Here is a 22,965-nt window from a genome sequence, read left to right as displayed (position 1 = left end):
AAGTTGCCATGGCTTAAAATATACCATTATTTTAATATTTGCCCATGTGAAATTGCTAATGCAAAGTTAAATAATAATGCATTATAGAAAAGCTGCATTACTTGTGTTCCTGAAGGTTATTGCATTGATCAAGTCTGTTTTTTCCTCAACCTCAGCCTGCACCTGCCTGGACCACCTTCCGTGTGGGACTGTATTGTGGGATCTTCATGGTCCTGGCTGTCGCCTTCGTCCTTACTGGTACAGTTTTTAACCTTGCTGCACACTCAGACCAACATACCAACTATACCTGTTAATCTTTATCTTCTGCTAATATACATTCATGATAGAACATTGCAGTAATTTATACAACTGTGTGACTGATCTTTCCCTCTCAGGTGCTTTTTTCATTCGTAATCAGAACATCTGGCCACTGGTGCGCATCTACCGCGGCGGTTTCCTTTTGATTCAGTTTCTCTTTCTCTTGGGGATTAACACTTATGGCTGGAGGCAGGCGGGTGTCAATCATGTGCTGATCTTTGAGCTGAACCCCCGAAACAATCTTTCACATCAGCATCTGTTTGAGGTGAGACACGTCATGGAGAAAGAAACTTTACAGAAAGTCTCTGTATAAACTACCGTTTAAAAGTTTGGAGTTGGTGCGATTTTTTTAATAGGTTTGAAACAAGTCTCTTATTCTTGCCAAGATCAAAATAGTATTTTTTCAATGTAAAATATCTGTTCTTTTTTCTATTTGAATATTTGAAGCTCAATTTTCAGCATCATTACTCCAGTCTTCAGTGTCACATGATCCCTCAAAAAACATTCTAACATGCTGATTTGATGCTCAAGAAACATTTATTATTATTGTCAATGTTGAAAATAGTTATGCTAGTTAATATTTTGGAAACCGTGATACAAAAGAACAGCATTTATTTGACAAAATAAATAACAGGCAAAAAAAACTGATAAAATAACAGGAAGGAAGAAAAAAATGTATGTTCAGTTTAAACTTTTCCTCTTTTCTCTTGCTGTAGATCGCAGGGTTTTTGGGGGTGTTGTGGTGTCTCAGCATCCTTTCCTGTCTGTTTGCGGACTACACTTGGCTCCCTATGCAGGCGAACCCCCTTATCCTCTATGGCTTCATGCTGCTCTTCCTCATCAACCCCTTCAAAACTGCCTACTACAAATCCCGTTTCTGGCTCATCAAACTTCTGGTGAGAGACAAAACTTTTCAGCACATGCTGTGAAACCTTTACATATTACAAATCTAGAGTTCTAATTGCAACAGAATATTATTGATAATTAGTGAAGACCCTTTTTCTCGTCATCATAATGTGAGCAGGCTCCATTCAGATATGCAATGCCTAGTTTTTGTGATCAGTTCCAGATGATTTTTTTTTTTAAATCCACCCCAAATATCCTGTTTAACTTAGAAGTGTGTCAGTTCCCTTTCAAGGGAACTCGCGTTGCGTCGAGAATGACGCTAGGGGAACGCTTTGCGTGATGACGTCTTGAAGCACATGTAAAATCAGTCCAATGGTGTGGCGGACCGTCAGAGGCGGGTGACGTCACGTACCAGGAAACTATAAAAGCCGGCCCGAAACAGAAAACGAAAGCTTTCTGAGTCTTCAGTTGCGCTCTGTGTTGAAATCTGTCCTTGTTATTTGGTGTTGTCTGTCTATATATATATATATATTGATTCAGTTATGGCGAGCAAGCAGCAGTATCGAGTGTGTGTCCATCCCTGCCCGCGTTATTTAACGGGAGGTGACACACACACTCTTTGTGTTGTTTGCATGCCCAGTCAGCACTCGAGGGTGGTGACTGTGTGCATTGCTGTGCGCTTCCATTGCGTACGCTCCGATCCCGTTTGGCTCGGTTCAATCCCGACCACGTTCCCCAGGGCTCGGGTCCCGCCGCGGCTGAGGCTCGGCGGCGATCTCAGACCTGGGGTTCGCAAATGGATGTCAGTGGATGTTGAGACGGGCTCTGCCTTATCTCAGCCTCAATCTGACAGATCCAGTGCCTCTCATCAGGGTGTGGAAGCACGCGTTGCGGTTTCTTCCCCCCCGATAGAGGCACCAGTACTGCAACTATCCAGCTCTGAGGAGTTGGATGTTGTGAGTATTGAAGCTGAGTCTGAGGATTCGCCACCTCAGTCTCACGCGTTTGAGGAACTGCTCGATGTTATCACTAGAGCAGTTGACAGACTTTCTATTGAGTGGCCAGAGGATAGGCAGGACGTTCGCTCAAAAAGCAAGCTTGACGAACGCTTCCTGCCATCTCGTGCGCAGCCCCAGCGCAGGAGTCTTCCGTTTTTCCCCGATCTCCACACCGAGGTGTCGAGATCGTGGGGGAAACCAGTGTCATATAGAGTATTTTCACCACACACATCCCACTACTCTTCCATTCTTAAATATAAAGAGCATGGTTATGGGGAGATGCCGAAGGTGGAAGAGACGCTGGCTAGCTATCTCTCCAGCAACGGCATCTTCCCTGAAGACTCCTACACTTCCATCTAAACCAGTTAAAACAACATCTTCCCTGGTTCATAAGTCGTATGCAGCCGCTGGTCAAGCTGCAGCGTGTCTGCATACGATGTCTATTATGCAAGCCTATCAGGCTGAACTGCTGGGTGATTTAGAGGAGGGCGGGGGTATTGGTCCTGACACTGTGGCTGAACTACGCAGAGCCACAGATCTGTCTCTCAGGGCCACCAAGGAGACCGCCAGATCAATTGGGCGGTCTATGGCAGCCCTGGTGGCCACTGATACCCCTTTTCCACCAAGGCAGAGCTGGTGCTGATTCGGAGCCAGAGCCTAGTTTCAAATCGGTTCTTTGTTTTTCCACCGCCAAAGCACCAGCTCCGAACCAGTAAAACTGGTTCTTAAGTAGCACCAAATCATTGCAGGGTCTAGAACGGAGCCAAGAAAGAACCGCTTGCGTCAGAGGCCGGGGGCGGGGTTACCGTGGCCAACAAGACTGAAGAGAAACTTGTGACCGCCATTTTTAAATAGCAGCTAGTCGAGCTAATAGCAGCTCGATTATAATATCCGTCTATGTAAGTTACGGCGAGCTGCACGAACGCGTTGGATTCGCCGTGTTTGGATGCCGATTTATTTTCGCAAACCCATGAGCATCCATAGTAACGCAACGTCTATTATTGTTGATGCCTTGTTCGAGATGCATCGGAGCAGCGTGGACCGATCAGAGCTGCGGGAGTGTTTGGAGATCATACGACTCCTTGTGCTTTTTGATCGCTTTCGCAGTGCTTTGATTTCATGTGCTGATCGTTCTGCGAGAAGCCGATGCATCTCGAACAAGTCTGGTGTGTTTGTGTTTGGCGCTGCCGCATGCGCGTTGCTGGGCAACATGATACGTATGCAGTGACGAAAGATATAGCTCTGTTGTGGCTCTCTAGCCGGTGGAAACGCAAACCGGTTCTTAGTAAGCTCGTCAGTCGAACCAACTCCGAACTGGCAATAGCTCTAGCTCTGAACCAGCACCCGGTTCTTGTTGGTGGAAAAGGGGTATCAGAGGCATCTGTGGCTCAATCTGAGCGACATTAAAGACAAAGAAAAAAATGTTCTCTTAGATGCTCCGGTCTCCACGGTTGGTTTATTTGGCGATGCAGTTAATAGTGCAGTAGCAAAATCACAAGAAGCTGCCAAACAAGCAGCTGCTCTCCAAAAACTTCTCCCCCGCCGTTCTTTCTATGAGGCTGCTGAGCGGGAGCAGCCTCACTCCTCTAAAAAGAGCGCTGAGCACCGTGCCACTCAGAAACAGAGCGTTTCCTCCCGTGCTCCCCCACAAAAACCTCGGGGACACGGAGGGCGCGCTCAAACCCAGCAGTCTTCGAGGGGTAAAACGGATCTGCGGACCGTTATTACTGCCAAGAAGGCTGCTGGGAAGAAGTCCTGACGTCCGAGGACCCAGGACAAATGAGGGTAGTCCCCCCCGAAGCAGAGCGGTTAACACCTCTTGTTACGGTGCCCGTCTCTCTTCGGTACCCTCAGGGGACCGTTCTGCCAACCCTGCCGCCTCCGGTGTTACAGGGCGCAGCGGTCTCCGGCGAGCACATATCTCAAGGACCACCCGGAAACGTAGTGGCCTCGGGATGCCCGCCCCCTCTGAGGAGGGTGTTGGAGCAGTCTGTTCTATCGTTCCCTGCCGGTGCGCCGTTACAGGGCGACGAATTGACTACTCAACAACAACAAAATCCAGAAACCAGTCTCGAGAGGCTGGTACCTCTAGTAGAATCTTTGACAGCGTGGAAGCTACTGTCAAATGTTTCTCGTTGGGTCCTGCAGACCGTGGAAAAAGGGTATCAGATACAATTCAAGAAACGCCCACCTCGGTTTATGGGGGTCCTGCCCACAGTGGTGGGCCCCGAGCAGGTTCTGGTTATGGAACAGGAAGTGAACACTCTGTTAGAGAAAGGGGCCATAGAATATGTACCTCCCTCCAGCAGGGAAACCGGGTTTTACAGCCGGTACTTCATAGTTCCAAAAAAGGACGGGGGATTACGTCCCATTTTAGATCTTCGAGTTCTGAACGAGTCAGTCATGCAGCTCAAGTTCAAAATGTTAACATTGAGGCAGATCGTGCCACAGATCAGGTCCGAGGACTGGTTTGTCACGATAGACCTCAAGGACGCATATTTCCATATATCCATCCGTCCGTGTCATTGGAAGTTCCTGAGGTTTGCTTTCGGGGGCAAAGCATACCAATATCGAGTTCTTCCATTCGGGTGGCTTTATCACCCCGCACTTTCACCAAATGCATGGATGCAGCTCTGGCGCCACTGCGCCTCCAGGGTATTCGCATTATGAACTACATCGACGATTGGTTGATTTTAGCTCATTCGCATCAGATGGCGGTTCAACATCGAGATGTTGTTCTCGCCCACATGAAAGAGTTGGGGTTACGGCTGAACGCCAAGAAGAGTGTGCTTTCTCCACTCCAGAGGACCACTTTTCTAGGCGTGGTTTGGGATTCTGTGTCGATGCAGGCGCGCCTGTCACCGCCACGTATAGAGTCCATCCTTGCAGCTGTGAAAAGTGTAAAGCTAGGCCAGCTACTCACTGTCAAACAGTTCCAGAGACTGTTGGGTCTCATGGCAGCAGCTTCCAACGTGATACCTTTTGGACTGCTACACATGAGGCCCCTGCAGTGGTGGCTCAGGACCAGGGGGTTTTCCCCGAGGGGCAACCCATTTCGCACAATCAAGGTCACGCGGCGATGCCTACGTGCCTTGGTTATGTGGAAGAAGCCTTGGTTCCTGTCCCAGGGCCCAGTGTTGGGAGCTCCTTGTCGTCGCAAACTGCTAACGACGGATGCTTCCCTCACGGGCTGGGGAGCGATCCTGGAGGGTCGCTCGTCTCAAGGTCTGTGGGAAGACCATCATCGTTCCTGGCATATCAATCGCCTAGAGATGTTAGCTGTCTTCCGGGCTCTGAGGAGCTTTATCACAGATCTCAGGGGGCACCATGTGCTAGTACATACGGACAACACATCGGTAGTCGCCTATATCAACCACCAAGGGGGTTTGCGCTCGCGCCCGTTATCCAACTTGGCACGCCATATCCTCTTGTGGTCCCAGGGAAAGTTACTGTCACTCAGGGCAGCTTACATCCCCGGGGTCCAGAATATAGGAGCAGACACTCTGTCGAGGCAGGGGCCGAGGCCCGGGGAATGGAGGCTCCACCCCGAGGTGGTGGAGCTGATATGGAGGGAGTTCGGCCAAGCACAAGTGGATCTGTTTGCGTCTCGAGAGACGTCTCATTGTCCACTTTGGTTCTCCCTCACGCATCCAGCTCCTCTGGGACTGGATGCTATGCTTCAGACGTGGCCGAGGCTACGTCTGTACGCCTTTCCCCCAGTTGCTCTGCTCCCGGGAGTTCTGGAGAGAGTTCGCAGGGACCGGGTTTGCCTGCTTCTTATAGCCCCGCGCTGGCCGGGCAGAGTATGGTTTCCCGATCTTGTGTCCCTCCTCGACGGGCATCCTCTGGAGCTTCCTGTCAGGAGGGACCTTCTGTCCCAAGCAGGGGGCTCAATATTTCACCCCCGCCCAGAACTGTGGAACCTGTGGGCTTGGCCTCTGAGGGGGCCCAGCTCATAGAGTCAGGTCTCTCAACCGAGGTTGTTGAGACCATTCTACAGTCCAGAGCTCCCTCCACGAGGAAACTTTATGCCCTGAAGTGGAGAGTATTCACTTCTTGGTGTAGTGACCGTCGGTTGGACCCAGTCCACTGCCCAATTGGTACAGTGCTGGAGTTCCTGCAGGAACGGTTCACTGCAGGTCTGACCCCGTCCACTTTAAAGGTCTATGTGGCGGCCATAGGTGCTTACCACATTCCTTTGGGTGGAATGTCTGTGGGGAAAGACCCCTTGGTATCTCGTTTCCTTCGTGGCACTTGGAGGCTGAGGCCTGCAGTTCGCTCTAGGGTGCCACCTTGGGATTTGTCCTTTGTGCTACAAGGCTTATCCCGGGCCCCCTTTGAGCCCATTGAGGAGGTTCCTGAGAAGTTTCTTACTCTGAAAGCTCTTTTCCTTCTGGCTATTTCTTCTCTCAAGAGAATAGGGGATCTTCAAGCATTGTCGGTTGCTCCGTCATGCTTAGAGTTTGCTCCGGGTATGGTTAAAGCGTTCCTTCATCTGAGACCGGGTTATATCCCCAAGGTCCCCACTAATGTGGTCAGACCTGTTGTTCTGCAGGCCTTCTGTCCTCCTCCCTTTCAAAATGCTAACCAGGAGGCTAATAATTTGCTTTGCCCTGTGCGGGCGTTAGACGCTTACGTCCACAGAGCTGCCCTGTGGCGTAAAAGTGATCAATTATTTGTGTGCTTTGGGTCCCCTAACAAAGGGGGCCCGGTGTCTAAGCAAAGGATGAGCAAGTGGGTGGTCGAGGCTATCTCACTTGCTTATGAGGCGGCTGGGCAGCCTTCTCCTTTGGCTGTCCGGTCGCACTCGACGAGGAGTATGGCGGCCTCTAAGGCCCTTATTTCAGGAGTTTCATTACAGGACGTCTGTGATGCGGCAGGCTGGTCCTCACCGCACACTTTCGTCAGGTTTTACTCTTTGGATCTAGACTCTGCTCCAGGGTCTCATGTTTTGTCTTCCTAGTGCTGCTCTACGGATTTCACACAGGACAGACATTTGTAGCTATGGAGGCGTTGGTATAGACGTTCCCCTAGCGTCATTCTCGACGCAACGCGAGTTCCCTTGAAAGGGAACGCCTCGGTTACGACTGTAACCTCGGTTCCCTGAAGAGGGAACGAGCGTTGCGTCGCCTTGCCATATCTCCTTCATGCCTGTCAGCTCGACTTCAGACTTTTACGAAGCTTTCGTTTTCTGTTTCGGGCCGGCTTTTATAGTTTCCTGGTACGTGACGTCACCCGCCTCTGACGTTCCGCCACACCATTGGACTGATTTTACATGTGCTTCAAGACGTCATCACGCAAAGCGTTCCCCTAGCGTCATTCTCGACGCAACGCTCGTTCCCTCTTCAGGGAACCGAGGTTACAGTCGTAACCGAGGCGATTTCAAGTAAAGTGGGATATAGACAGCATTTAAAATCTTCATATCCTGTGTTGTTTTATAGCACATGTAGCATGTGATACAGGGGCATTTTTATGAAATAAGTCTCTTTTTGTCACCAAGGTGGCAGTTGTTTGATCAGAAATACAGTGAAAACAATAATACTGTGTGAAGTATTAATACAATTTAAAATAAGTGTGTTCTATTTGAATATATTTTAAAATGTAATTAATTCCTGTGATGCAAAGCTGAATTTTCAGCATCATTACTCCAGTCTTCATATGCTGATTATCATCAATGTTGTAAACAGTTGTGCTGCTTCATATTTTTGTGTAAACTGATGTGTTTTTCAGGGTTCTTTGTTCAAAAGAACAGCATTTATTTGAAATAGAAATTATAATTTATTTGAAATATATAATTTTTGATCAATTGAATGTGTCATTGCTGAATGAAAGTATCAATTTCTTTAAAAAAAAGAAAACTAACTTGCCCCAACCTGTGTGTTGGGAGTGTTTCAGTGAGGTCTGTGTGTGTGTGTACACGAGTGCGATTATGTGTGTCTCTGTGTGAGGTGAGGGAAAATAGATTGCTGCTCTATCTCTGCGGATGTGAAGACTGTGCCTGTGCAATCATTATTGAGATGGAGCCATCAGCGGCCGCCTGCCTCTGTCTCACTGCCCTCCCTACATCTAATTGACCTAGACTGGAGCCTTATTCCTTAGAGCACACACAGACACACACACACACACACTTCCTGTAGATTAAAACCGACACGTACTGATGGCCAAACAGTGGGTGGCTTTCTTCCCAGAGCTCGAACTCGCTGTCACACTCAAGCTGTGTGTTGCACATGCAGCTGTATAACCTTGAAATGTACTTCACATCCAGACCTGTATGCTTAAAAGCATTTTTTGTGGACTGCCTTCACCTGTTTCATTAGGTAAAAATAACTGATCAGAGTTTGTGTGGGGAGAAATCGATTTTCACTGGCATTTGAGCCTCAAGAGAATGATGGCATAGATCGGTGTAGTGCAAAAGTGTGTTGCTGGGAAATGTCAGCACTGCCCCGAAGGCTGAGAGAGGTAACATTTAATTTCATGGCATAGAGTGTGCCACAGAGTAACATAAAAAAACAATGTCTATCTATCTTCACATTATTTTTTTATTTATTGTCTAATTGTGTAATTTTATTTACAGCTCTTGTATTGTAGTATTTAGTACATATTGTAATTGATTGTTGAAAGTGCATGCATAAAAATTATCATCTTTGTCATCAAACTTAAATTACTTTAAAAAATATATATTTTTCTGTATGTGTGTATATGTGTGTGTGTATATATATATATATATATATATATATATATATATATATACTGTATATATATATATATATATATATATACACTGTATATTATATATGTACTTTTGTAACTATGCAACTTTATTATTAATAATATGATATGCGTTTGAAGGCAAAGATGCTGGTACAGTTTACCCTGAAGCATTTGACACACTTGGGAAAAATATTTACTTTAATAATTCATAGTCTTTATCCAAATGATTCATATAGTTTCATACTTCAACATGGCATTAAACCTATTTTGGCATCACAAAATGGTTATTACTTTTTTCATGTGCATCTCTCAATCTCAGGCAGCTGGATATGATTTCTAAATGTGTGTTCATACGTTTTTAAACGAGGCACAGCTTGCTGGATTAATGGTGCAACACATCTAACTCAATCCTCACATATAACAGACAGTTAAGTGTGTTTTATTGGTGAGGTCAATGAGTTGATATTGCAGATCATCAGACAATAAAAACCCCATTGATTTGCTTTCAGCCGGCTGAGTTCTCATTACTGATTTTCGCTCGCTGTCTCATAGAGTTCACTCTGCCTCAGGGATGAGCTGTTTTACATAAAGCACCTCAGATGACTTCTGCTGTTTATTATTGTCCACAAGGATTATTATATGTACTGTATACAGTATGAATATTTATGCTTCATATTTCCTGTGTTTGTATTTTCTCAGTTCCGTGTGTCCACCGCCCCGTTCCACCGAGTGGAGTTTGCAGACTTCTGGCTGGCGGATCAACTCAATTCCCTGGTCATTGTGCTCACAGATCTGGAGTATCTGGTCTGTTATTACAGCATGGAGCTGCAGTGGGGAGATCGTAGCGGCTTACTTCCCTCCACATATGGTAATTGATTCAGAATGAAGCCATCTTATAATGTACTGATTCAAGTTTTGACAGACAGAGTCATTCATGTTAAGCCATCCCAATTTCAACCTTATACTGTATGTAACAGTAGATGAATGGGCGGTTACGATTAGTTGCCCTTGCATATGAATTAAGATTGCACAGGCCGTGTTAGCACAGACAGGAGTTCTTCAGGTTCAGTGGAGTTTATGTGAAATGGACCAGGAAATTCAGAACATCAGCGGCTGTCTAATGGTGCAGAAATGTGTAACACCAGCTCAGTCCTGGAAAATACTGAGAAAGGAAAAGATGGAAAGTGAGTGAGAGAGACCAAGAGAAAGTGAGCAACAGGGCTCAACACTATGGCTTTTTTTCTGCTGGCCTGGTCAGTTGAGTAGTTCAGATTTGTGATATGATAAATAGGTTTAGTTTTAGTTCTAGGTTTAGTCATTTAGTTGCAAATATGATAACAAAAATATTTGTTAAAATATGTATTTTTTAGTAAAGTCTTATAAACTTTTTTCTTTTTTACTAAGAGTTAATTAGCACAATTTACAATTTTCTTATTTAATAATGTTGTGTATATGTAAAATATAGTGTATTTCAGTTTATTTTGCAAGACAAAATCCTAATTGTTGGGCCCTGAACTATATTATAAAATCATCATTTAATTTGTAGAAATACATATGAAAATAATCCAGTATGTTGGGATATGTTTTAATATTACTCTTCTGCAATATTGAGAGAATATTCTTGATAATATCAACATGCTTTCATAAGTTTCTCCTCCGGAATTAGGTGATGAAAGGTGTAATAACTACTCTTACGGAATTCGGGCCATCATCCACTGTCTGCCTGCCTGGCTGCGGTTTGTTCAGTGTCTGCGACGTTACCGTGACACCAGAAGGGCCTTCCCTCACCTGGTGAATGCTGGGAAATACTCCACCACCTTCTTTGTGGTCACATTTGCAGCCCTCTACAGAACTCACAAAGGTAAAAACATACAATCAGCTTGTGATCATGTGACCAGAACATTCACTTATCAAAGCATGTTATAATTATAATTATTATAATTAGCTTGAAAAACAAAACTCTCTGAAGGTTTGTGCTCAGAATGGTGAATGTCACTTGAAAACAGTTTTGTCTCGAGGGAATCTGGGGGAAAAAATGCATTTGGTTATACAAGAAACAGTCTTTTGTTTTGTTTTGCTTTTTATATCCTGAATACATTGTATTTTTACTGTTCTGTGGAAATTGCCGTTGTAATCTAACACTGACTCCAGCGTAAAATGTTCAGTACAAAGAGAGCACCTGGCTGCCATTGTTTGCTTACAACAGATACAGGTGAACAGGCAACAAAAGCATGTTTTGAGAAAGCAGAGAAAGAAAAAATGAGCCTGTCCTTGTCTGTTAGAGACTGGTTTATATAGCAACATAAAGAGAAAACATCTCAATTTTATGTTAGAGACGAATTGTACCAAGAAGAAACAGGTTGGCATTTCATTTATGCATTTAAAAAAGAGCCACCCTGCTTTATAAAAACTCATTTGTCGTCAAACACCACATTTTACATTCAATCACAGCAATTATCCTGCATTCGGTTTACATGAAGTCTAAAGAGTTTAAAAGCATGCCATTAAGATTCCAGACATATCCCTCGTCTCTATCTACAATTACCGTCTGATTATTCTGCCACTGAAATCCATCTGAAGTGCGAAGACTGCTGCTCAAACATGTCTCTCTGCCTGTCTCACTTTCTCTTATCAAACAGTCAGCCTCCGTGCCTTCCCGTATCTCTTCGAAAAGACAACTTTTGCCAAAAATCGATCTCAAAGCACTCAGCTAAGCCGTTTCACCCATTTCATTATTTATATGCACACACAGTCGTTTCTGGGTAGTTCCCTTGAATGTCAGTGTTTAAATAAATATCAAGCATGGGTGCATTTTACGCCACTGCATTTATGTTTTCGTTGAACAGAATTCTTCTCCGAAGTATCCAAATGTTGGTGGACAGCCTGTCCAGACTTAAGTGTGTATTAGAGACATCTCTGTATTAGTGATATAGGAGTGAAAGAGAGATTCAACCCAACAATCTCACCATGCATTCAGTGCACTCATTAGGATTCGCTCGAGACGTTCCTGGCAGTGAGCCAGTTTAATTTATGAATGCATCAGAAATCACCTCCATCATTTGTGTCCTGATTGAAACTGACGTTCACTCCTGTAAGCTGCCCTAATAAATGAGTCTATTTATTTTAGTTTTCATGTAAACTAATCCCAAAGGAATGTAACATGTCTGAGCATAATTAATGTATAAATTAACATTAGTCACGAGCCAAACAGGTGTGTGAGATTGTAAGTTTGATGTGTTATTAGCCTTGCACACTAGCATTGAAATGGCAATTTATGCATTGGTAAGTGTATTTGTTTTATCCATTCTCATATCAATAGTCCCATTACACATGTTTGTAGTGTTGTATTTCACTGTAGTACTGATTGTAGAAATGGTAGAGGGTCGATATCCTCAAAGATTTAATTTAAACTTTAATGAGAAATGCCAATCTGAGCTTAAGCCATATTTTGAAGAGCTCAATGACATCCAACAAGACAGAGCAAAATCCAAACAGAGTTTAAAGAAAAAATGCTGTGTGAACACTGAAAAACGATTAAAGGGGAGAGAGAAATATGAGAGGAGAGAGAAAGAGAGCAAAAAATAAAAGAGGAAATGAAGGAAAATGGACTATCCAGAGGAGGTTGAGCTGTAATTGCCTGCCTGTGGCGAGACAGAACAGTGTGAGCGTATCGCTAGAATAATGATGAAGCTCTGAACCGCTAAAAAATGATTCGATTTTTTTTTTTTCTCTCTGTATCAGACCTGGATCTTTGATCAAAACAAGCATTTTAGAGAGCTATAGAGATGTGTACATGAACACCTGTGCTTACCTGCTCTGATGGCTTCATTGCACAGATTTAAACCGTTTCATGTTGTACCCAAGAATACATATGCTTCAGATTAAGTATGCAGGAATGATTGACAACAGATGGCTGTATGTAGTCAAATATCACAGCTCATGTGCATAAATATTACCGTTTAGTACAGATTAATCAGTTAATGTGGTCAATATTGAAAATCTTTACATACCTGAACTTAAAACTCAGTGATGTTCTTCTCGATTCTATTATTTTGTTTATTTTTTATTTTTGTTGTCCCATATGTTCCCATCATGTGGTCAAGACCAGAGAGTGACACATTCTATTTCACATCCTGCACTCTATTACCAAAGACACAAAAACGCTGTCAATGTTCAAAGGATGAAAACTATTTCTGTCTGAGGACTCAGGAGGATACTGAGAGGGATTTGGTCCTTTGGGAAATGTGTTTGGGTCATCACAGTTCATGTTTACATAAATCTTCTGATGTGTTAATGAGGTTAAACCGAAAGTTCAGTGTGACCAGTAGTGGTTGACCGACATGGGTTTTGTAATGGCCGATGCTGAAATCTATTGAGCAGGGTAGCAGATGGCCTGCATTTACATAGTTCAATTTAATGACAAATGAGATAAGACCATTTTGATATTCAAAGATTATTACTACTTTGAAAACAGAAGTATGATTTATCAGTTGACGAGGATTTTGTAATTGATACAATGGCGAACTAACACTTCTGTTCATTGGCCAAACTGGCACGGTTGTTGGCCAATTCCGTTAATCTCATATTGTCTGACCTACTGTATCTATTATATATATATTTATCTCGCAAGTGCCTGAAAGAGACACTATACTACAGCAAAATATAATGGCCCAAATATTTTGAATATCAAAGTATTGTTTCATATATAGGATAACGTTTTATAGGAACCATGTTCACGTTTGTAGCATTATTGATTTTATTTTAGTCAATGTTTCTTGCATCCTAAATTGTTTCTTGTTTTGTTTTTTCATGACCATTTTCTCTCTCTGACCTCTGAATTGCACAGGCTTTTTGTGCTCATATTTTTTATATTTAATATTTTATCTTTAAGACTTATATATGTTAAGTTAAATGACTGCTGTTTTAATTAGCTAACTTCAACTTTACATGCATAGTGCACACTGTTGCTTAATACTAAATATTCATATAGATCTAGACTGTCAAATATTCATATTCTCAGAGATGAGATGTCAAAGCTATGAAGATTCATGAATTATCCATCTTCACAGCTTAGTTTTCATAGATGATCTTGTGATGGTGCTTTGCTGTTGGGTAAGGTTGAGCAAAAGGTATTGTCAAGGTAAAATACTAATAATTATGTGCATCAAATGTAGAAATATGTTGCCGTGTATTATGTAAAACACAATACTTAAAGTTGGCATGAAACGGAAGTTGCAATAGTCTTTTCTTCACTATTGTATATCCGAGTGAAACGACTTCTCAAAGAAGAAAAAATGTAGTGTGACTTGATTTTGTCCATCTGGAATTGATTGGATGGTTGTGGTTTGCTATTGGTCAATCTCATGTGAGTGACAGGTTGTCCCACCCTCACACTAGCAAACACAGTTATTGTCATCAGAGAATAGAAGAGATGTCACTGCAAGAGGGAGGGGAAGTTATTTTGATTAAAGATTATGAGGGCACATGAATTTATAAAAAATGATATGCAGGTATACATAATTTATAATAAATTATGCAATATTTTATTATTGCAATATTCCATTAAAGAAGGAAGAATCATCAACTTTGATTTTATGATGACTCTAATATCAGCTCAAATGTTGATGCTTCTACAGAATGCCGCTGGCCTGTGTGAAGGGATTAGACTTGCATTGCACTCTTAAAGTGTCTTGTTGGGGCGAGCATCTGGAGCATCTTGGGTAATCTAGGGACACCATATTCAGCATGGGCACTCATAGCTCAGCTCTGAAATAGGAAGGACAGGGCTATTATGTGTTCCGGCGAAAAATGTCCTCCGCTGGTTTCCTGGCGCCTGGATGGCAGCGTGTGAAAGGCTTTATTAAGACGGATGGGCCTGTTCCAGATTCAGCACCGTCTGCTGTCTGAGGCCTAAGAGATTTAACCATTCACTGACCTGAGACCTGCCTTGTTCCACCATCTGATAAATGTCTCGCCCCCTATTAACTTACACTGATGCTCTAATGTTGTACTGCAAGATAGCTCTTATTCTTATATTTCAGTTCTGCCTACTCTTTTTTTTTTGTTTTGTTTGTATTGTATTGCCCCTGTGCAAAATAATATCTTTTGGCATGATTCCATATGCTCTCTCGTGCCTCATCATCAATATTATTTGCTAATTCCTTTTCCCATACAGCTTCTATCCTCTGCCTTTCAACAGATTATGTAACGCAGTCGCTTCAAGGTTATTTATGTATAAGGGTTGTACTATTGCAATTTTGGTCTTAAGCCAAAAAAAAAAAAAAAAGTTGCTGATTAAATTACAAGTATATTACTTCATATACTTGTTATAAATGATAAGATGTCGAACTATATCCAATGTAATATTATTTTCTTGGAACAGCAACTACCTTTCAAAAGTTTTAGGCCTGTAAGATTTTGAAAGAAGTCTCTTATGCTCACCGAGGTTGCATTTATTAAACAGTAATATTGTGAAATATTATTGCAATTAAAAATAACTGTTTTCTATTTTAATATATTTTAAAATGTAATTTATTCCTGTGATGGCAAAGCTGAATTTTCAGCATCATTACTCCAGTCTTCAGTGTCACATGATCCTTCAGAAATCATTCTAATATGCTGATTTTGTGCTCAAGAAATATTTCTTATAATAATCAATGTTGAAAATGGTTGTGCTCCTTAAAATATGTACGAAAACCATGATACATTTCAGAATTATTTGATTAATAAAAGTTCAAAAGGACAGCATTTATTTGAAAGATTTTCTTTTGAAACATTTTAAATGTCTTTATTGTCACTTTTGATCAATTGAATGCATCCTTAATACATAAAACTATTGATTTCTTTAAAAAGATCTGAGAAAAATTGTAATGGTAGTGTAATAAGTAATGTAATGTAAGGTAGTAGGACACATGTATGTGTCAGTTTTTATCTACTTTTATACACCTACTAAGGTGCATTTTGGTCATCATGCCATTGTTTTAATTAATATAATTAAGCACTAGTATTTGACATGGTAATTTAACAGTGAATGACCTTTCAATTCCGTAGATTAATAGCCACAGACACAATGGCATTAGTAATGTAAACAGTCTCAAAACAGTTTTTTTTTAAGTGTAGATAGATAGATGGATGGATGTCTCCCTCTAGTGGACATAGTGTCAAATTCACTTGTGTCTTTCTCTGTTTCAGATCAGAAACATGCAGATTCTGAGGTGTTTTTCTACATGCTGGTCCTGTCTTCAGTCGTCAGTTCGCTTTACACGCTGATCTGGGACCTAAAGATGGACTGGGGTCTTTTCGACCGCAACGCAGGCGAGAATACCTTCTTGAGAGAGGAGATTGTTTACCCACATAAAGTAAGATATGCCAGAACATAATCTGCCATCTTAATACGCCATCTTGAAAACAGTATTATGTCCATCATGGGTGATGTGATGTGATGTAGTGGTCAAAGATCTGCTCTGGTGAGCACAGTATTGTTGGTTCAAACCTTCTAAGGAGCAAAGCAAAATAATCACACTAACTAGCTGGTTTGCTGCTCTTAATGGGATAGTTCACCCAAAAATGAAAAATCTGTCATCAATTACTTACCATCATGCCGTTCCAAACCCATACGAATTTTGTTCATCTTCGGAACACAATTAGAAGATATTTTTAATGAAATCTAAGAGATTTCTCTCCCCTCCATTAATTCACCCAAAACTCTGATGTTTACAAAAATGTCCATGAAGAGATCATAAAAGAAATCAATATAAATCAAACTGTTTAATCCAAGTCTTCTGAAGAGAACCAATATCATTATATGATGAACAGATTTAATTTAGGCTTTTATTCAGATATAAACATTTTGGGGTGAACTATCCCTTTAAGCTGGTTTAGTTGTTCAGCCAGCTGTTCTCCCCTGCTGACAAGTGCAGCAAACCAGCTTGGGTTGGTTTAAGATGTTTTTTCAGCAGGGATATTATTATTATAATGGTCAGCAGGGATATTTATCTGTTACCTCCAACTGTCATGATGTCACTTCCTTTTCCTTTTAGGCCTACTACTACTCTGCTATTATAGAAGATGTAATCCTGCGCTTCGCCTGGACACTGCAGATCTCTCTGACTTCCATGACTGCCATTCCTTCCATCGAGGACATCGTAGTTACAATTTTAGCTCCTCTGGAAGTGTTTAGGTGAGATGTTTGTGTAGAACAGGGGATTCCCAATTCTTTTCATCAGCCAAATCCCTTTGAGCTAAAATAGTTACATTTACATTTATTCATTTAGCAGACGCTTTTATCCAAAGCGACTTACAAATGAGAACAATAGAAGCAGTTAAACTAACAGTAGGACAACAATATGCAAGTGCTATGACCCCTCTCAGTTTAATCTAACGCAGTAATGTTCTTTTTATATATATATATATATATATATATATATATATATAAGTTATTTGAAGTACCCCCTGAGATTTTCACTACATATTTGCATTTTCATGGTTCTCTGATGTCAGTTAATGGTCACATGACATGCTCAAAGCGGTTAACCAATCACTAGTGTTGGTTGAGTTTCTCTAAAAATGTCATTAATTACTAGCTACTAATTACATCTTCTACAGTGTAATTAGATTATTGTACTATTTGCTCTCTCTAAAAAGCATTTCATTACTTGTTACTAATTGCAAAATTATGATGTTAAATCCACCATTGTTTTATATAGAATTGTTATTGTCTATACAGTCTTTAATTCAGTTACATTATTGTAATTAAATTACAGAAAAAAATAAGAGTAATCCCTTAAGTAATTAAATGACAGTAAATTATTACTTGGTAATGCATTACACCCAAAACTGCCAATCAGACTGATCCAGCCAACCAATCAGGAATGGTAGAGACAGGAACTAAACAGAGTTTTACTGACAGACTGGGAAGAGGAGTGCTGCAACAATGTAAACTGTGTTTTTTAACATTCGAGCATGAAAACTAGTAGACCACAAAAACAAAATCAGAACATTGTATAATATGGCAGGGCATAATATGGCCTCTATAATTAGTTTTTCATGAACTCACAAAGCCCAGTATTGGAAACCCTGTTGTAGAACATTAAACACATTCTGAACTCTCTCTCTCTCTCTCTCTTCTCCCTTTCTTTGCATTTGTTCTCCCCGTAGACGTTTTGTGTGGAACTTCTTCCGTCTTGAGAATGAGCACCTGAATAACTGCGGTGAGTTCCGAGCGGTGCGAGACATCTCGGTGGCTCCTCTAAACGCTGATGACCAGACGCTGCTGGAGCAGATGATGGACCAGGAAGATGGAGTCCGGAACAGACAGGGCAAAAAGAGCTGGAAACGGAGCTACAGCCTGTCCTTACGACGGCCCCTGCTGTCCTCTCAGTAAGAGATTATAGATATAATAGACATATTTCAGCAGTTTTTGGGTAGGCAGCCCTGATTAGTGCACCTTTATGCAATTAGTCTGTATTTAAATTACTGATAACACTTAATGAAATAACTTAAATAACATATATAATAAATAAGTAATTGCAAAAAGGTTTATCTAAAAAATAAATATAAAAAATATTATTTTAAATATATTAACATCAACGAACCTATTTAAATGCATTAGGTTGCACTAACAAAACTAAATTAAGGGTTAGATTAGGTAATAATATTAGTTGCTAATTAAAATGTAATTTCATATAAAGTGCAAGTCAACACTTTGTACAGTGTATTTAACAGATATATATATAAAAGTTTGGGGTTGGTAAGATGTTTTCTATTTGCAGAAGTTTTTTCTGCATTTATTTGATAAAAAAATAGTGTCAAAAGCAGTAACATTGTGAAATATTCTTACAATTTAAAATAACTGTTGTCTATTTTAATATATTGTAAAATGTAATTTGTTTATAATTGATCATTACTCCAGTCTTCAGTGTCACATGATCCTTCAGAAATCATTCTAATATGCTGATTTGCTGCTCAAGAAACATTTCTTATTATCAATGATGAAAACAGTTGTGCTGCTTAATGTTTTTATGCAAACCATTTTGTCAGAATTATTTGATGAATAGAATGTTCAAAAGAACAGCATTTATTTGAAATATAGAACTTGTAACATGTACAAAATATTTACTATCACTTTTGATCAATTTAATGCATCCTTCCTAAAAACAAATGCATTAATAAAAAATAAAAAATAAAAAAATGAATCTCAAGGTTTGAGATCAGCACTTTTCAGAGCTGCTTGAAATGTATACGGTATCTGTTTCTCTGACAGGTCTAAGAAGGATACTAAGGTGCTCATTGAGGATACGGACGATGAGGCCTTCAGCTGAACCCAGATCTCACTGTCCCGCCACCTGTCTCGGCTTTCTATTGGTTCCTCACAGAGCTGCCTCAGCACACCTGATCTCAAACACACACAGAGACACACATACTACACTTCAGCACTAACAGATACCATCCAAAGACAGAGTAGTGGACAGAGTTAAGCACAAAAACAGCCTTGAGACATATCAGGACACAACAGTGACATCGTACTAACACGGACACACACATAACAACGATATACACACACGCACGGAAAAGCCAAGTGTGGAATTTTCCTCAAGGTACTTTTTTTATTAGATTTGTTAATTTTGTTCTTCTATATTGATACATTTTTGTACATTTGTTTAGGTTTTTGAATCTATATTACTGCACATGACTGTTTACAAACTTAAAATAACTAGGATCTACAGGGAGGAGAGTTATCATATGAAAGAATAATATAATATCGTACACAGCACGGACTCAAGCCGCACACAGTAAGAAATAACAACAGCTCAGTAGCTGATGTTTGTTATATTTAGTAGGTGATATGTTTTTTTCTTTTTTTTGAGTTGTCATGACATCAGAGTACGGCCCTGGTGGCACTGTTTGGAAATGCTCGTTATTTCCTTACCATAAAAAACATAGTGTTTTATTGTTTCGTCATATTTAATATGCAAATATTTTTTATTTTTTTATTTTTTAACATGCATTGCTTTGATATCAAAGCTGTCATATTTTTGCCATGTATGGTTTGTGTTTGAGAGAATGCGTGCACGTGTGTGTGTGTTTTCTTTTGGGGAGTGATAGCTGATGTTAAACTAAAAAATGACATACTGCTGTTAGAATTATTATTTATATTCACACTTTAACCAGTGAAACTACTGTAAGAAAACCTGTCATTGCTGGTTAATATTTGAAATACCATTTGGGTAAAAGAAATGCTGCCCACTGAAAAAGATCAGATGATTCTGTGAACTATTTTATTTGTAATGATGCACTAAACTGAAAAGATTCAGTAATAATTGTCACCAAATTGCAGACTAAAGGGAAGTGGACACAGAACTAATGTGTTTCCTACATGGCTTTTTGTATCACTTATTAACCACTGCAAGCCAAAGAGGAAATGCAACCACTGCCTGTCAATTATATTTCTTATGGTTGTGATATCAGTTTTGTATTATGGTAAACCGTAAGATATTTTGTGCATCAAAAAGTAGTTCACTTGCGTCGAGGAGATATCTTTTATGAAATCCTTTTCTTAACCAACATCTTAAAGGGATAGTTCACCCAAAAATAACAATTCTGTCATCATTTACTCACCCTCAAGTTGTTCCAAACCTGTATGAATTTCTTTCTTCTGCTGAACAAAAAGATATTTTGAAGAATGTAGGTACTATTTGGTTAGATAGTGAACGATCCCTTTAACTATGGTCACAGTTTGTTTATTTGTATGCCTCATGAGTGTGGCAACATCTTTATAATCATCTTTACATTTTGATGGAAAAATGTGATCGTACATGATTTATAATGTACATTTTTGCGAGACAGGTGTAACTACCTTGTCTTTCATACGTTTTCATATGTGGTCTCTGAATTTCAGACAGCATATTTAAAAGAAGAGAGTGGTTTTCACCTCTTTTATCACAATGCTTTGATAGAAGTGAGCGAATACTGTCATTTTAACTTAGAATGACTTTTATCATGATTAATATCTATTGCTGTCGTCATAAAAATGAAAACACCAGGGCTGTTTTTAGCTGATATGTATGTTTTGCTTTTTTTTTTCAGCATTTAGTTCATTTTGATACTTTTCTCAGCAGCATGCTTCGATGTATTTTTGCAAGCACAATCTTTCAGCTGTAACTAAAATCTAATCAAAAGAAAGATTTGTCTTCACAATCGCTCTTACTTGCTGTTTCATATTCTTATTAGCTCTTTAAATGAAAAGTGTTCCTGCTTTCTGAAAAAAATGATGTACAGATAGCAGGCATTGTGTTTTAGTTGACTTTAAGTTTATTGTTTTGCTTAAACACATTTGAGGCAAAATTTAAAGATTCAAATCTATCAGAGAAGAAGGGGGAAAACTACATGTGATTTGTGGCTGCAAAAGAATATAGAGTGCTATCCTCGTTCGAAAATGTGGTGTTACTGTGCAGTCCTTTTGTCCTATAATACTATTGAAAAGTCAATCTTGTCGTTCTCAAAATGACCTTTTGGCACACTGTTTTACTTTGCTCTGTCTTTAGTTCTCTCAGAACTGACTGGACTACCGAGTGGCACACACATTTTTGGGAAATTATACACTTTCACATTTCTGAACCAATATCGCTGTATATAAATGGATGCTGAGCACAAATTTCCCCATTCAGTGCTTTTTGTAGTGCATTGCCAATTGTCTTGCCTGCATGCTGCTTTTGTTTTGCACTGTAAATAGTTTAATTTTTTACATTTGAAATGTGTAAAAGAATGTTGTTTAATTTATTGTACTAATTATTTATGTACAATTGGAGATTTTTTCTTTAAATGAGCAGTATTATGGTAGATGAAGGGCATTTTTGATTAGCCACAATCCCACACTGTCTTACATATGTGAATTCTATGGAAATAGTGTAACTTAAGATGCTTTAGTGAATATGGAATGTGATCGGTTTTATCTGTATATTTCTACTCGTAACACTTTCATCCCCAGGGTTTGTGCCCATTTGACAGGACTTGTTGGGTGACGGTGGTTTTGGGTTGATATTGTGAACTCTGATAAGGAATTGCTGGGAGGATTGGGAGAAGAAAGGGACATGTTAACATTCTCATTAACACCCTAACTAGGGGTTCTATTATGAGATGAACCCTCAAAATGTAGGGTTTTCATTTTGTAATTTTTTTCTTTTTTACTTTTTCAAGTACAGAACTAGAATAATACACAAGCCCTGACATCATTTCTTCATGGGGGGAAATAAACTATGTTGACTTGATTGCTTGCTTACACCCATGATGTTAAGTGCTTGATATCTCTGCATCTTTTCTATCTTCCTATCTTGATGTTGTATCCCTTCTTAAATACTTGACTGTGACATTGTTTGTAGTTGGTAGATGGTTGTACTTTTGAGTAAGTTAAGACTTAAAGAAAAATAGAAAAACTTGTGGTTCTGTGATTAAATAGACACATGAAAATGAAAATGTCTCAGAGTTTCCCCTTTTACAGAGTAGTTTGTTAATGTTGAGTGTATTCCTATGGTTCCACTGATGATCTCATTTGTGTTTCTGTATACACTTTGGTGATCCTGTCATATTTGGGTTTTATAAACCACGCTTATTTTTAAAACCTTCATTTTGTGTCCGCCTTATTTATTCACAAACAAGAGACTGACTTGAGGAATTGATACATTCAGTATAAGCTATATTTTATGGTGCTGAATAAAATATTTGAATAGGTGGCAACATAAATGTTTTCAATGCCACCCAAAGCAAGATTTAAAATTTGTATACAACAGTTTGCAAGTTTTTTCTCCTTTAGACATATTAACTTTTCCCTGCTGCAATAATGAATAGGCTGGTATAGAAAATATATTCTTCATACACGAATATATAATAATAACTAAAATGTTTATTTTTCTTCTGAAACAATGGGACATATTTTTTCATTTACAACTAAAGTTGTCACATTTAAATTAATTTCTGTAAACAATATATTTTTAACATGTTATATAGCCTATAGTTTTATCAAAATTACTGATCAAAGCAATCAATCAGTCAAAAGCATTTTAAATCGATGCAAAACAACTTTTTGCAACACTCGCCCGATGAACAAAAACGTGTGCAG

The 22,965-nt window shown here is 39.9% G+C and overlaps 1 protein-coding gene across 2 annotated transcripts in view; it reads left to right on the top strand.

Annotated features, from left to right (window-relative positions):
* xpr1a (xenotropic and polytropic retrovirus receptor 1a) overlaps positions 1-22,473 on the top strand; it is a 76,369-nt gene extending 53,896 nt beyond the window's left edge. The window contains exons 7-15 of one of the 2 annotated variants that reach the window (XM_082187681.1): positions 156-237; positions 375-562; positions 1,014-1,193; positions 9,552-9,720; positions 10,519-10,713; positions 16,044-16,210; positions 16,892-17,031; positions 18,009-18,230; positions 19,114-22,473. In XM_082187681.1, coding sequence (XP_082043807.1) covers positions 156-237; positions 375-562; positions 1,014-1,193; positions 9,552-9,720; positions 10,519-10,713; positions 16,044-16,210; positions 16,892-17,031; positions 18,009-18,230; positions 19,114-19,171 — 1,401 coding nt within the window. In that variant the 3' untranslated portion in view covers positions 19,172-22,473. Of the gene's footprint in view, positions 1-155; positions 238-374; positions 563-1,013; positions 1,194-9,551; positions 9,721-10,500; positions 10,714-16,043; positions 16,211-16,891; positions 17,032-18,008; positions 18,231-19,113 lie in introns of both variants that reach the window. The other variant, XM_082187680.1, reaches the window with a different exon arrangement.
* Positions 22,474-22,965: the final 492 nt, after the last annotated feature.

The sequence above is a fragment of the Leuciscus leuciscus genome, assembly GCF_965113295.1.
Source record: "Leuciscus leuciscus genome assembly, chromosome: 13".
Classification (NCBI taxonomy): domain Eukaryota; kingdom Metazoa; phylum Chordata; class Actinopteri; order Cypriniformes; family Leuciscidae; genus Leuciscus; species Leuciscus leuciscus.
Note: the sequence above shows the minus strand (reverse complement) of the source record. Positions and strands in the feature narration are given on the sequence as shown.